The 17217-nt window shown below is 38.4% G+C and overlaps 1 protein-coding gene across 4 annotated transcripts in view; it reads right to left on the reverse strand.

Annotated features, from left to right (window-relative positions):
• The window catches only part of DOCK4 (dedicator of cytokinesis 4), a 447327-nt gene that overhangs the window by 72292 nt on the left and 357818 nt on the right, over nt 1-17217 (reverse strand). For all 4 annotated transcript variants that reach the window (XM_087429682.1, XM_087429692.1, XM_087429686.1 and 1 more), the window contains exons 28-30: nt 6340-6415; nt 3914-4014; nt 3141-3199 (exon numbers count right to left, since the gene is read on the reverse strand). In XM_087429682.1, the coding sequence (XP_087285808.1) occupies nt 3141-3199; nt 3914-4014; nt 6340-6415 (236 nt within the window). The remainder of the gene's footprint in view (nt 1-3140; nt 3200-3913; nt 4015-6339; nt 6416-17217) is intronic.

Consider the following 17217-nt stretch of genomic DNA (forward strand, 5'->3'; position numbering starts at 1 on the left):
TTCAGAAAGATAAACATAAAATTACTATGATTCGTTGCTCACAGGTAAACCTAAGGAACATAATGATCAGATTAGAAAATCCTACAGCTTTATATTTAGAAGCAGACTAGTCACTAAATTACAGGCACCTTTTATTCCTTGTCCTCAACAGAATGGAAAAACCAACTTATTTCTAGCATATGGAAGAGTTCCCACACTTCTGAGGTAAACATCAATGACCAAAATCTGATTTAAAAATATTGTCCAGTAAAAATAGTGTCCAGTAAAATTTGTGTTTTCAAATTAGACCAACTGAACAGTTTCAAAAGTGGCAAAAAGTTTATTCAGTGACTCTGGGCATTTCCTCTCCTCAAGATATGTTCTCCAAGTTAGTGTTTTTTCTATCTACTAAAAACTATTGAGGATCTTGACTTATGAAATCATAAAAGCTTATTTGCTTTACTAAAACATGGTGAATTTGTCTTTATCAAGCTTTTTTTTTGTTTTATATAAATTGGAAAAAAAGTTTAAAATATAAGATTTAAAAACTAAGCTCTTAACAGGCATCAACCACTGTTTTTTTTTTTTGAGGAAGAGTGGCCTTGAGCTAACATCTGTTGCCAATATTCCTCTTTTTTTCCTTTTTTCTCCTCAAAGACCCAGTAGATAGTTGTATGTCATAGCTGTACATTTGCCAAAGGAGAGCGTGCGAACTTAACTGCTACACCACCAGGTCAGCCCCTGGACCATTTTTTTTTAATCCCCCCAAATAACCTGCACATAGCCAGTGCTTTATGAACTATGTTAAACTGAATTTAGTGGCCTGTTCCATTAAAAAAATAAAAATCTATAATTATCTAAATAGATTCTCCTTTAGCAATCAAAATACTCAATATGACATATTTATAGGTAAACCAAATTATAACTAATGTATTGTGATATTCCTAAGTAACAAGCTGTCTTAAGGTCTAGATGGGGTGTTAAAATAGTACGCTGAACACTTAATTTTTTTTATCATTTTGCAAAAATATATATTGGAAGAGAGGCTTTAACATTTCTGAACATTTTCCAATTCTAGTTGTTGTACAATAGCAATGACCTTTAAAATCCACCTTATGTCTTGGAGGTCTGAGTAAAGTCAGGACACAACTCTAGGGAAACAATGCAGAAAGCAAGGAATGAAGTGAAAATTTACACTCATCCTACACTTGAACTAGTCATGCTGGGAATTTGTACTTGAGTATAATGAGTCTTTTCTAACAGAGTGCTAGAACTGTGCTAGGGCTGGAAAGGGTTGGAAAAACACAGAAAGAGGATATTGTCTAGAGCAGTGCTTTTCAGTCTTTAGCCAAGTGCATAAGAATCACCTGGAGAACTTGTTAAAACTCAGATTGTTGTGCCCCACTCGCAGAGATTCTGTTTCAGTAGGTCTAGGGTGGAGCCAGAGAATGTGCATTTCCTATAAGCTTCTAGGTGATGCAGATGCTGGTCTGTTGAGAACCACTGTTCTAAAGAGTACTGACATAATAATACGTTACAGGGATCAGTATGCTCCAGAGATTTTTCACATTCTCTAGATTTCTGAGGAAAACAAAGAAGTAATTTAACATAAAATCTAGAGGGGTAGAAATATTTCTGTTTTAAAGACAAAATAAAGGAGAAAAGTTTATGAAGGATACAATGACATCTTTAGGGAGACTAAAGATGCCAGCTTTATTTACCAAGCCAAGGGTCATGGGCCTAAATGCATAGCTATCCTTGGCTTGGATAAAGATTTATGTGGAAATAACCATACTTGGCAATGCTAAGATTTATCTAGAAGAGGAAACCTGTCATGTTTTCTAACATTCTAGTAACCAAATGAATCTGTCCTAGTCTTATCATTTGAGCTCTGATAAGAGCCTAAACAACCACAGTGGCATTTCAATGAAGCATTCTTTGGAAAACATCTTGCTAAATTAATGCCAAATGCAATATGGACACTCCAAAGGCCTTGGTTTGCTTTTGAAAAACAAGGACACAAAGAATCAATGAAACATGAAGACTGAGAGGAGTGTTTTTCAAATAAGACAAACTGATGCTATTTTTGAGCTGAATCTAAAGACACATCATGGACTTCTGGCTGACCTTAGATAGCTGGAGGTTGCTTTCAAGATGTTAACTCACCTTTTTTCTGAAAGTACCAGCAAGCATTGAACACTGGCCTCAATTATATATAACATGGGTTTCTCAAATTGCTACATAAATTTGAGAGATATATATATCCTGGTCAAAAATCACTCTGTAACATGAATTGAAGTAAAATGATAATGGTTCTATTTTCACTTAAAGAAAACATATCCTGCCATCTCCAAGTTGTGCTTGGATGAGCACAAGAGCCTTCATACTTTCAGGTCAATACATATTCAAATCAAATAGGTCCGTCACTTTAATAAATTGCAAGGAAGAATTACAATGCAATAATAGTAAATGAATACTATAAACGTGCACAGTTAACATACCAAATTAAGTAAGTTATGAATCTCTAGAAAAAACCCTATGCCAATGAGATTTTAAAACAATTTATTTTCCAAATATTATTCTTTTCTATGCAACCAGATCTGTGTCATCAATTTGCTGGAATAATACGCTCTATCTGCTGTGGCAGATTAACAAAATTGCATCTAATAGTTCCTTAGCAACTGCAGATGCTTTTAAATCCTTTGGCTGTACTCTTTATGATATAGGTCAGTGGTTTCAAGTTTTTTAAGAGAAGTGACGCTCAAGTCAATGTTTCATGAAGTTTAATCTTAATTTGTTATGATTCATAGCCTCAATTCAGAGTTCCAAAAATTTTGAGTCGTTACATTCCCAAATTCTGAAAGGTTAGCTCATTGCCAGAATTGTGTATATTATTGGAGCGATGCTAGATTATAAAATTTATCATTCAATAATAATGAAACACACAAAGCTAAGGGGATTTTTCAGACAGACGCCAATTTAAAGAATTAGCTGCAACCCTATTCGATGCCAAAATGTCAATTACTTTCTCTAGATATCTTTATCGATTTAGACATTGGGTTTCAAATGCTGTCATTGGTAAATTGTCCTTCTTCATTTGTACACTTAAAAGTACAGTGATGAGCTGTAAAATGGAGGTGGCTTCTTTTTTTATCACTTACCTAGGTTTTGCCACATGCTGAAAATTTCACAACCCATTGTTACCCGCATGTCACCATACCTGAAAAAGAACAAAAATCATACCTGATACAAAGCCTCCAGGACAAAGAAGTATTTGTATCTCTTAGGATACAATCTATCATTCTGAATTAAAAGGCAGTACGTTTTTAATTAAAGATGTTTAATGCATATGTCTTTTTTTATTGAGGCATGATTGGCATAACATTACATTAATTTCAGTTGTGCAACATAATGATTTGATATTTGTATATATTGCAAAATGATCATCACAATAGGTCCAGTTAATGTCCATCACCATACAGAGTTACAAAATTTTTTTTCTTGTGATAAGAACTTTCAAGATCCACTCTCCTAGCTACTTTCAAATATGCAATACAGTATTACTAACTATAGTCACCATACTGTACATTATATCCCTATTATTTATTCATTTTATAACTGGAAATTTGTACAACGTACATCTTGATGTCTCTAATTCAAATTCTCATATAAATCCTTTAGTAAAATAGATTTGTCTCATAATTTTTCGCTTCTATATTAATTTTGAATCCTGAAAGACTGAGGAAAAAATGTGTAAAAAAGTTCAAAATATTGAAATTTCCAGCAAAGATTGCTTGTTGTTCTCTTGGTCATTGCCTCTCCACTGTGATTTCCAGTTATAGAAATCTGATTTATCATTTGAACTAAGCACCCTTTAAAAGGCACAACATTTGACGTGCCTCATAATCCCACCCAATTATACACTGGTACTTACTTTTCTAACACCTTTTTCTTTTTGGAAGGTGTGAACATCTCTAATTGCAGACACAACTGGTTTATAAAAATGACTGCAAGGTAAAAGTAGGAATCCCAGATCTAAAACAAGAACAAGATATTTAAATACTACGGTGTTACAAAAATATTTACAGGTGAAGTGACATGATATCTTGGATTTGTTTCAAAAGTGGTAAGTGGATGGGGGTATAGTCGAAATAAGACTGGCCATGAGTTAATAATAGTCAGAGCTGGAGATGGGTATACGGGAGTTCATTATACTATTTTCTCGACTTTTATACATGCTTGAAATTTTCTATAACAAAGAAGTAAACTAACTACTATCTATTTATTTATTGCTTCAATTATGTATCCCAGGTTTCTCGAACTCTCTTGTATACGCTAAATGGTAGATGTTTTGTTTCTCTTATAACATGTCTGTGTGTCTCCAAGGAGGCTGAGGTATAAGATGGTTTACTTTATTCCTGTGAGAATTCATTTTTGGAACATTTAATGTAGAACTAAAAAAAAAAATGCATCCACTTCTTTGGATATGCTAATTGATTTAAATTCAAACAGTATATAAAAATTCCATGCCCAGACAAACTTTTTGAGTCTAAGGTTTCTTATACCAAAAACAGCATCACAAAGAGATCAGAATAAAATTTCCAGCAAAAACTTAACCAAAAACATTTAGGACATAACAGAAGGAAACAACTCTACTGACACTATGTAAAATTAAAGATAAATAGTAGGAAAAATATTATGAAGAATTAATATCTTGCATACATAAAGAGCTCTCACAAATAAAAAAGAATATGCTAAAACCCCGAGCAAAACAGTGAATGAAGGTCAAGAACAGACAATTGACAAGATATGAATTTTAGTCAATAACTAGTCAATAATTAACAACTATAATCAATAATTAGTAACTAATAACTAGCAAGAAATGGTAATTAAAGCAAAAAAAAAGATTTTTCCCCAATCAAATATAATTGGTACAACCTTTAACTCAACAATTCCACCTATAAATATTTATCCAAAGAAACAATTACGGATATATGCCAAGTTTTATTTTGTGAGGAGTACATAAAAAGAGTAACTTATAAGAATTAAACAGTAGAAGCAACTTAAATATTAAAAGTAGAGCTCTGATTATGAAATTATGATATATTAATTATTATAAAGTATGATATAAAGAAATATTACACAACCATTAAAATTCCGTTGGTTTATTGTATATGTGCTTTTTTGTAGTTTTTAGTTATCCAATAAGGAAATTTTATTAAATGTTTAATATGAAAAATGTTATTTAAAAAAGAATAAGAAATAAAGATGCCAGAAAACCATAAAACATCATTAAGAAGGGAAGCCAACACAAGTACTGCCCACCTTTGTTTACCACTTATCATTTGCCATTTAAAAAACAGTATATCAAGAGGCCAGCCCCGTGGCCTAGTGGTTAAGTTTGGTGTCCTCCACTTTGGCAGCCCGGGTTTGGTTCCCAGGCACGGACCTACACCACTTATTGGCGGCCATGCTGTGGCGGCAACCCACATACAAAATAGAGGAAGAGTGGCACAGATGTTAGCTCAGGGTGAATTTTCCTCAAGCAAAAAGAGGAAGATTGGCAGGCCTGGCCCCGTGGCATAGTGGTTAAGTTTGGCATGCTCTACTTTGGTGACCTAGGTTCGTGAGTTCGATCCCAGGCGTGGACTTACGCCATTCATCAGCTATGTTGAGGCGGTGACCCGATACAAAATAGGGAAAGATTGGCACAGATGTTAGCTCAGGGCTAATCTTCCTCAAGCAAAAAAAGAGGAAGCTTGGCAACAGATGTTAGTTCAGGGCAAATCTTGCTCACCAAAAAAAAAATAGTATATCAAGAATTCTTAGGCACTGAGACATATCACATTATATTACAGATGTACAGAGAGTTATGCCTTAAAGAATTTTATTAATCTTTCATTTATTTTCTTTTCATTAATTCATTCAAAAAATGGGAAGATGGAGAAGTAAAGGATTTACTTTGTAAATATCTTCTTCATATAAACTCTATTTTAAAACATGTCTTGAAAATATTAGTTCTAAATTCCTTTTGTCACGCATGGGGATCGCACAGAAAAAACAAGAATTAAAATTTATAGTAATCATAAAGAACTATCTCCTCTTAAGCTCGATGATTTTCACCAGGTTGATAAGCATGATTACAGCTCTAACTTGTTCACAAACATAACGAAACCTCTTTTCATTTCATTCACAGTTAAAACTACTATGGCCCGAGATTAATTGAGGGAGCTGGAATAAATTTATTTTCCTACTATAAAGATAAAGAAAATATATTAGGTAATTTCTTGAAGTACAATGAGAAACGTTTTAGCCCAAGCAATCCTGCAGTCCCAAGCAGTCATCTAAATGGATACTTACCTTATAATCAAAGTTTTCATTTAAGAAGTTCTTGCGAAGTGCATCTGATAGGTATAGAACTGTTGTAATAATAACGCTAGTGATAAAAAAAGAACACACATTAAGTTGGAAACGTCACATTAGTGAAAATCACTTAGTAGATAAGAATAAAGAACAACTAAGACAAAAGAAAACCTTCTTCAGTAAGCATGTGGAATGATATTAGATAATTCATATTTGAAATAAAAAACAGACACAAGGCAAAAAAAAAAAGAAAAAATTTATCACAAGAGTCAGGTTCTTTGTAAAATGATACACAGAAAGATCTATGAATTCATATGACTCAGACAGAAATATATTAATCTCTTGATATTTCCTAATGTTTATTATTAATTTCTGAACAAAGCAAAAATGATGTAATATAAATATAATATTCCATATTTGATTAACATGGAAGAAAGCCACACTTTTTAAAAGTACAGAAAAAGAAATGGAGCTCACGGGCCGGCCCCATGGCTTAGCGGTTAAGCGCGCACACTCCGCTGCTGGCGGCCTGGGTTCGGATCCCGGGCGCGCACTGACGCACTGCTTCTCTGGCCATGCTGAGGCCAACTCCCACATACAGCAACTAGAAGGACGTGCAGCTATGACATACAACTATCTACTGGGGCTTTGGGGGAAAAATAAATAAATAAATAAAATTATATATAAAAAAAAGAAATGGAGCTCAGAGATGAAATGGATAGGATAAAATGACAGAATATATTGAGTATTTATAAGATGTGTTCTCTCTCCCGTTTAAGATGTTAGGGGGCAAGAAAGAGCTACAGAAGGCAGATTCCCTCTCTCATGGCGACAAGCCTGCTACTATAGGAACAATTACAGACTATGAGATTGTCTATAACCCAGTACTAAGCTGTGTGAAACTGACAGTGAGTGTTACAGCAATTCAGAGAACAGGGTATCTCAGGGCTGGAGAAATTAGGGGGAAAGCCTCACAGAGAGGACATATATAGCCATATGTATCTTGCCTGGGAGATTAAAAAAATGAAGGATTTGGGCGCCGTCCCGGTGGTGCAAGCAGTTAAGTGCACGCGCTCCGCTGCAGTGGCCCAGGGTTCACTGGTTCGGATCCCGAGCGCACACTGACGCACCACTTGGCAAGCCATGCTGTGGCGGCGTCCCATATAAAGTGGAGGAAGATGGGCATGGATGTTAGCCCAGGGCCAGTCTTCCTCAGCAAAAAGAGGAGGATTGGCAGATGTTAGCTCAGGGCCGATCCTCCTCACAAAAAAAAAAAAAAAAAGAAGGATTTGGTAAGCATTCTTCGTTAATTCTACAGTTAACGTAATTTGTTCAAAATGTGTCCCTTTTTGTAGCTATAAAAGTACATATTCAAAACTGAATGCATTTCCAGTTGGTTCATTTAATGTTAGATACAGCATTATATTGAAACAAGATAGGCCACTCCCCAAGCTACTCTAAACTAAACAGCAATGTATTAATGGTTGATACTTAAAACCTATTTGGCCTTCTCTGAGATTCATGTGTAATGGAGTGCTTGTGATGTAATGAGGCTCCAGTTCTCATCATAGGGTTTGGAATTGAAGGATGTAGTCGCAGGACTCTAGGTAAAACAAAATGAAATAAAACACCACACCCCAACGACTTCACACCTTGGTTATCCTACTGGTGAAATACAGATTAGAAGGATATTTATAGTCTTTGAAGGACATAAATGTTCATTAGTGTTACCTGCTGGAAAACTCACTATTATAGCCTTCTCATAGGGTAGGAGAACATTATCGAGATTAAGGGGTTGGATGGTTGAGTGTGAAAGCTCATGATAAAGAAAGGGAAAGTCCCAAACACACAAATAAAATTCACACCAGGGCTGACCTGGTGGTGTAGTGGTTAAGTTCGAGAGCTGGGCTTCAGTGGCCCGGGGTTCACAGGTTCGGATCCCGGATGCTGACCTATGCACTGCTTATCAAGCCATGCTGTGGCAGGGATCCTACATATAAAGTAGAGGAAGATGGGCATGGATGTTAGCCCAGGGCCTATCTTCTTCACCAAAAAAAAAAAAAAAAGAGAAAGGGAAAGAGAAGAAAACCACCATTTCTTGGGCGCCTGCTCTACCCTGAGCAAGCACTGTGGTGCACGCATGCACATTTTATATATGTAATTTACATCTTGCAGCAAATCTTACTATGAAAGTTAAGCATAAGTAAAGCCTATGAAATTGAGAAGTCCTGTGGTTTCTTCAGCCCCCAAAATGGCAAATATCATCAGTGAATTTCACATCAAAGAGATAAATCGCCTGCAAATAACAGTATAAAGCGGCAATTTTCTATAGACACTGGCAAATTCAATGATGACAACTGAAGAAATCATTAGAGTTCCCAAAGTAGTTTATTCAAACCTTACTATATGAAACTAATGCTTAATTATCAGAAAATGGAATGCTATCAGGCAAGGAAGCTGTCCTTGGCCCAGCATCTAGGAGACTGTTGGGCTTCTAAGTTTAATGAAGAAAATTTGGCATCCTTAAGCTGTGGTTCTAAGCACAGACACTCTGCTTTGACATTCAATGGAAAAATACACACAGTCCCTCTATTCCTGAGTTTTACATAAAAAACCACCTTCTCGCCCACACCTCTAGCTTGGATTATTGTTCAGAAACAATAACCTCCGGTGTTAGCGAAACATGACATATCTGGGATTTAGACTATTGGGCCTAATGTCCTGGAAAGGAGCCAACAAATTCAATCTTTCAAGTGAGAGGCTATTCCGTGGTGAAGATTACTCATGTGTTTCTTATACGCTGGATCCCAAACACACAGACAGAATTCACAGCTTCTTGCTGGTAAACAACGTGAAGGCTCTGCGGCCTTATTATGGACCAATGAGTCTCAATTTGGCTGCGTACTGGAATCACTTGGAAGCTTTTAAAATACAGATGTCTGGATTACACCCCCAGAGATCCTAATGATCGGACTGGGGTGCAACCTGGACATCACGATTGTTAAAACTCCCAGGTGATTCTTTTGTACACCTAGAGCTGAGAACTCTCTAGAAAGAGCAGTGCTTCTCAAACTTTAATGGGTAGCTGGTGATCTAGTCACAATGCAGATTATGATTCAGTAGGCCTGGGGTGGGACCTGAGATTCTGTATTTCTGACAAGCTCCAGGCGACGCTCATGTTGTTGATCCAGGCTCACTCTCTGAAGAGCAAGGCTCTAGAGCGGCCGGAGTCTGAAAAACATTCCAACAAACTCTGCTTCACATTCTTCTGGATTCTAGAATTTTACACCAATGACTATTCTTATGGTTCTTGAACAGGGCATGCAATCCTTGCTCTAGATTGAACACCTCATCTTCTTATCAAGGCTGCTTTATCAAGAGGTACAGGAGGCACAGGGCGTAGGGCCTATCAGCCTCTCAGGGGTTTCAGAAAATACTGAGACCTGAAAAAATTTTATGGGATCAAAAATTAAAACTGCAAAATAAAAACTAAAAAGATGTTAATTACATGTCTGTAGAATGCAACATTATCAATTTCATTAATTGTCCAATTTAATATTCATGCAACTTCTATTATATTAAAAAAATTATAGATTACTTTTCATAACTTTCCAAGACTTCCTAAATATATAGAAATGCTGAGAAATCACAGCCAATTGGAATTAAATGATTTACTCATAGGCCAATAATTTAAAAAGCAAAATGTAAAAATCGCTTTTCACTTTTTCTTCAGTAAAATATACCTGACGTGGCATTTGGGTCTCTTTAACATGTTTGACATGATGAGGGGTAAGACCTCCAAGAATAAGACTTCCTAGGGGTAGAAAGATCTTGAAATGACTCTACTTCAACTGCTTTTTATTTATGCTTATAACATTCAGCCCAAGTCACAGAGGCAGCTCCCAGAGCTTTTTATGGTAACTCAGCACTGAGTCAGTTTCCTGGCACACAAGTCCCCAAGCCAGTTAAAGGCATTTATACATTATTGCTCCTTCATTGTAGTGGATACCCGTGGTGGTTAGGGATCTTTCTTTACTTGTTCCAATCTATCCAAAACCATGTGGCTCCTTTGGGTTTATTCTGTTACTCATGACTCAGTCTCTGAATACGGGGACATTTCAAATCTCGGTGCTCCAACTCAATAGCCAAGAAAGGTTTGCAATCTGTTAATGCAAATGGTCAAATTACTGATATCTGCTATAGAAATGCAAACATAAGCATCACTTATGACAACCATAATCTATGGGCAAAGCATGATAAAATTTACACATAAAAGAGGGACTGGTGTATAGGAAATAAAAGTTATTGCTTGAAGTTTTCCAGTTGCCACGGCATTCTGGGATTTAGGAAGTATCTTTAAGCGATGCTATCTGCTCCCTAGAGAAACCTCATCTCCTATAATTTGTCCTTTTGAAAATTAACGTGATAATCTGCTCAAACAAAAGCCCATCTCCATAAACAATACATGGACTGAGAGAAGTGCCTATGTGGATAAGACTGGGCATTAACAAGGCTGATGTTTACACGTTGATAAGCTAAAGGAATCTAAATCTGAAGCATGACTTCCCTACAACCTGGTGGGTTAATGGAGGCAGAAAAAATCAACACAAAGACATTGAGGGCAGGTGAAAATCCTCGATGGCCATCAAGGGAATTGATCTAAGGCAGTGGTTCTCAACTTCAGCGTGCGTGAGAATCTCCTGAAGGATACCTAAGCCTTCAGGGCCTCACCACCACCTATGACCTGGCGAGGTGGTGATGGGGCCCAGCCAGGTGATTCAGATGTACGTGATAGTCCTTTCTGGACTGGTGGTACAGACGGAAGAGAAGACAAACAAGGGCTGGAACTTGGAGAGCAATGACATTTGGGGAATTTGGCCTTGTTAACCATTGTGTCACCAAAAGCCCAGGCTAGTTGAATGACTGTAGCCTCACAACTATATTTGAATCTATGCTTTGTTATACTTATTTGCTGTATTAGACAATTCTAAAGTGAGAAGCTTGTAAAACTTTTTATACTTTTTGTAAGATATTTTGAAGAACGGACTGAAATTAGTCAGGCAAAGCTGATGGAAAAGGCACTCCAGGTGGAGGGCACAGCATTAGCCACAACAGAGGGGCAGGAAAAGGAGTGATTTTGCTTTCAGTCAAGGAAGCACGCAGTGCAGGCAAGGTAAAAAGAATGAACAAGGGGTCCGGCCTGGTGGGGCAGCGGTTAAGTGCGTGCACTCTGCTTTGGCAGCCCGGGTTCGCAGGTTTGGATCCCAGGTGCGCACCGAGGCAGCGCTTGTCAAGCCATGCTGCGGCGGTGTCCCAGATAAAGTAGAGGAAGATGGGCACGGACGTTAGCCCAGGGCCAATCTTCCTCAGCAAAAAGGAGGAGGATTGGCATCGGATGTTAGCTCAGGGCTGATCTTCCTCACACACACACACACACACACACACACACACACACACACAAAGAATGAACAAGGATTGAAATGGAAGGATTTTAAAAACCCCCTTGAGCTACTCCACTGGGCAGTACTGGCAGAAAATCACTCATGTGGCAACAGCTTCAGTTTTGACCTATTAGCCATGGTTCAGACCCTAAGAAGTCTTTCCTTCACGTATTCATTCTCACTACCAACTTCTCACACTCACCAGGAGATGCGCAAGCAATTCTTGTATAAATATTTGCTATTTATTTAAGCTTGGCATATTCATCTTATATAGTTTTGATAAAAATCAATATCTTACCTGGACAGTAAAATAGCTTAAGGATAATTACCCTTAAGAGAAGAACAACAACAACAAAAAACAGTAATAGCTGCGTTAATGGGTGCTCAATTGATCAACTACGCTACCACCCAACTTTTCACGGTCAGTATCACATACTCTGTCTTCCTTCCTGTTACTATGGATAAACTGTCAACACTCCTAGCTAAAGCCAAGCTTTCTTTGTGTGTGCTAAGCTTCCTTCATTGACAAAGTCTTCCTACAAAAAGCAGTGTCAACTGAACCAAACTGCATGCTTACACAGTTGATTTAATTTCCAGAGCAAGCTGATTGTGGACAAGTAACAGACAGTTCTCCAACAGGCACACTGGGCAATACTACACTTGAACCCATCCCCATTTGCCTGCCCAAGGACGTTGTTCCTTCACTCATCTCTGTTTTCTTTGGCACTATCAATCCTTCTCTTTACTGAACCATACCTATTAGTAAACCAACATGCTATAATATCTCATATTTTAAAAATAATCCTAGTCCCCATACCTCCTTCCAGTTATAGCCCCATTTTTCTGATCCCTTTTACAGCAAAACTCTTCTCAAGAGGTGCCTATAATTAGTTTTCACTTTCTCAATTCCTATCTGTTCTTGAATTCGCTCTAATGAGGCTTTCACCTCCACCATTCCACTGAAAGAGCACTTGTCAAGGTCACCAACATCTACACGACATCGCCAAACCTCAGGGCCAATTGTCAGCCTTCATCCTCAGCCTCCCAGCCGCTCTGATACTCTTTCCTTCACGAAATACTTTCCTCACAGGATATTATACTCTGCTGATTCTCATTTTACATCATGGGCTGCTTACTCCTTTTTAGTCTCCTTTGCTAGATGCTTCTCCACATCCTGACCTTTAAATGTTGGCATGCTTCAGGGCCCAGTCCTAAGTACTTTTCTCTTTTCAATTTATACTTTCTTCCGGGGTGCTCTCATTCAGTTCCACAGCTTCAAATACTATCCATATGCTGATGACCCTCCCATGCACATCTCTAGCCCTGACTTCTTCCCTGAGCTCCATACAGGCACGTCTAGCTTCCCCTTCTACATCTCCACCTAGGTATCTAACAGCATTTCCAACTTATGATCAAAATAGGATCCTTCACCTCTCCCACCCCCCAAGTGCTCCTCTCTCAGTATTTTCCACCTAAGTCAACGGCACCACCATTTGTTCTTCTGTTCAGGCCAAAAATCTAAGGGCCAGCTTCAATTTTTTCTCTCCCACCCACATCCAGTCATCTGCAAGCCTCGTCATCTCTATCTTCAAAATCAATCTTCTTACTATCTTCCATTGCTACCCACATATTCAAGCCATCATCATCTCTTACCTAGATTGCTGTATTAAGCTCCTAACTGGTCCTTCCTGGTTTCTTTTTTGTCTCTCTACCCCCCAATACCCGGGCTCTGTCTTCCTCTTCCAACCTCACTTTTACTGGTTCCTTCCCTCCTCATATTTCAGTCACACTAACAATGTTTCAGTTCCTTGAATGTGCCATATTCACTCTGACCACAGGGCCTTTGTATATGCTATTCCTGCAGATAAGAACATTTTTCTTTGCTGTATGTCTGTTAACTCCTGCTTTAGCCTTCAGCTCAAGTTTCACTCCCTCATGAAAGACCCCTCCTATACCAGTCCAGAACAAAGTTCCTTTCATAAACACCTTCATAGAACTGTGCTCTCTAGCTTTATGGCATTTACTTTACACAGTAGGCACTAAAAAATATTTGCTGAATGGATAGGTGAATGAATGAATGGAATCTTTGATTCTATAAATCATTTATTTGCTATATAGAGCTCATGTGAAAGCTAAACTGGTTAAAGGGAATAGTCAACTAAATAATTCAGTGTTTGGCAGGAAAAAACACAAAAGAAAATTCAGGATATGTTTGAAGCCAACATGCACACAAGATAAACAGAATAAGGGCCTGACATTTCAAATACAGGGCCAGGGAGTTTTACTTTCCTCAATAAGCAAGACTGTTATAAGATTTATCTCCTTGAAAATATGTATAAAGCTGTAACTTTATTTTTGTACTGTGTTTTGCAATGTGTATGGGAAGGGGGTGGAGAGAAGCTTGTGTCAAAGTGTCCTGTATTTCTGGTACTTAATTTTCATCTCCCTTATGTTCCTTCTTTCTAGATTGAGCAGTTGTCCTCGTCAGAAGCATCCATCAAGAACTTACAGCAGGCACAATATAGCTTCGCAAGCAAGCAAGCAAGAGAAGTCGTGTTTCTTGTCCTTGGGACATTTAGCCTGGACACACTTACTGTGTTACACGATATTGGACACTCAGGTGGAAATGAACAAAAGACCATCCTAATCACCAGGTCTCTGGTCACAGCTTTTGGCAGGACTTCACATAAAGTGGGGACGCTACTGCGTTCTGGACAACACAGTTTACGGATGCAAGTTAAGGGCACTGCTCTTACCCGAAAACACAGGAAGAAAGGACCAACACATAAAAGAATATATATTTTGAAGGATGAGCTATTCAGTTGAGTTTAAGGGCAGGGCAACGGTGACGTCTCAGCTACTTACTATCAATTCGACATGTATTAAGCACACAAGTGGGTAAGAAAGGGGGGAGTCTGGGATAAAAATGCCTCTTTGAGGGGCCCTGGCTAAATATTGGTCTAAGAAAGTTAATATCATGGAAGAAGAGGTAGCCAACATCCGAGATGTAGATCTACCTCCTGCAACTTGCTTCTAGGTCAAGTGGGAACTCTTCCTTTCCAGTATATGCTCTTTACATATTTAAAATATCTTTAACATCTTTCAGAAATTTATTTTCCTACCAATATTATAGAGGTTAACATTTTTTACAGATAAAGCACACACAGGTGAAGGCTTATATCTGGACTATACTGCATGTATAAAGCAAGAAAAATCTCATATGCTTTCATAATTTGAATGGGAAATGACTATGGCACTTGAACGAGAAAAAGAGAGAAAGGAGAACGAAGTAGAATAGCACAGAATAGGTGGTCTGTTCTGACGTGGCAGGTGCTTCACCAGGCCTTGGAGTCCTGTCTATGAATTAGGTTGGACGTGCCACTGCCAGCCGTCGCCAGTGGAAAAGCAGCGCCAGATTCCTATTGGCACTGACCTGGGTGGCAATGGAATGATATTATTGCATTTAGCAAAGGCTGATGGCCCTTTTCTTGGGTTTGCTATGGGAGTAATCTTCTGTCTAAATGTATTACACACTGGGCCAGCCCCATGGCTTAGCGGTTAAGTGCGCGCGCTCCGCTGCTGGCGGCCCGGGTTCGGATCCTGGGCGCGCACTGACGCACCGCTTGTCCGGCCATGCTGAGGCCACGTCCCACATACAGCAACTAGAAGGATGTGCAGCTATGACATACAACTATCTACTGGGGCTTTGGGGGAAAAATAAATAAATAATAATAATAAAAAAAAATTATAAATGTATTACACAGAGTTCATCTCTAACAAAATCATGTTCCTATTTGGTTAACACTATAAATGGAAATATTGAACATCAGGGGTTTACTCAAAAGCAGAATCTATACCGTCAACCACTTGTATGACCATGAAGTCTTCATACACAAAAGAGAGATTTTTAGGTGGACCAAAAAGAGATGGCATTTAATATCAGAAAGCTACATGGTTGTCGTGGTTTTTAGAAGCTCAAGAACAGATGTCAAGTTTACTTTCAGTCTGAATTTCTGCCAGTGAAAAATCTAATTCAAGTCAAAACATCCCTCTGCACACAGGGCAGGAATGACCTAATGATGGTGCTGTGTGATGATGATGTCAGCAGCCTGAATCCCTTCCCATCTGCTCCCTGGATGATTTCATAGCCCTCTCCAGGTACCCAGAATGTGTGATCTTTGGTAGTAAGGCCAGATATGTGACCAACAGCTCCCACTTAACTCTGCAGCATCTGGACATCCAGATGAAGAGATATTTGATTCTACTCACAGATATCAAACTAAATATGCTAAATTCTAAGTAGAGAGCTATTTCAGTAACTCAATTAGTCTTGAAAATGGAAAAGCTGCTTCTGTCCTTATGTAAAATATAATATGCCATATTATACTATTTGTTATTTCACAAAGTTTTTAACACATCGTTTTAACACCTCCACGTCTATAAATGTATACTGCAGCACAAGCCATATTTGGTATAGCTGATAAAAATCAAATCCTGTATTCCTGGGGCTCTTACCATCAACATACCTGGGCATCTGGGGAGGACATATGGTGCCCTTGGGCTACGGGATGATACCTAGAGAATCCGACCTTCACCCTGAGCATGAGGGTGTTGGGGACTGAAGAGGAGGAGGAAGGAGAAACAGGCAAATGTGGGCTTGAAAGTAAGAATGCTTATGAAACAGGGTAAATTACATGCGTGGGAGTAAAGATCAGGCCAGTTTCCTAAAGAACTTCATCTTCATTCTGTATCCCGAGACGACAGAGATAAGAAGTGAGAGAGCAGATAAATCTATGACACTTACTTTCTGGGAATGGCTCCTGCCATTCCGACTGCCTCCTAATCTCCTTTCCTGGCTCCTACTCCTTCAAGCACTGACCTCAGATCATTTTATTTTTTTGCTGGATATGCTTAACACGAGCTAATTTTATCAACTGGCAGAGATCCAACTTTACGTCAATAACTTCCCAAAGTCTGTATCTAGTTCTGAACTCTCCACAGAGCTGTATTTTCAACTCTCTACAGGCCAAACCACCTAGATGTATAAAGGGAACGTCAATCTTCACGCGTCCAACTCAGGGGTTGTATCTTATTCCCAGTGCTCAGCACATGGTGGATGCTCAATGTATTTTGCTCAGTTAAAATGAATTAAGAAACATCAGAAATGACTCGGGGGTCCAGCAACAGGGCTGGTTAAATAAACTAAGGTACATTCAATCAATGGAGTATTATACAGCTGTAAAAGAAAAAAAAAACAGAAAAGAATGAGGGGCTTTCTATGTATTCATGTGGAAAGACTGCCAGGATTTTGAAGTGAAAGAGCAATGTGCAGAAGAGTGTATATATTATGCTGCCTGCTAGGCTCTGCATATAGGAACACCAGAAGGATCTGCAAAAATCTAATAAAAGTGGTTACTACAGGCTGGGGGTAGAG

The sequence above is a fragment of the Ceratotherium simum genome, chromosome 1 (genome assembly GCF_057802395.1).
Source record: "Ceratotherium simum simum isolate JZ-2026a chromosome 1, ASM5780239v1, whole genome shotgun sequence".
NCBI classification, from domain to species: Eukaryota; Metazoa; Chordata; class Mammalia; order Perissodactyla; family Rhinocerotidae; genus Ceratotherium; species Ceratotherium simum.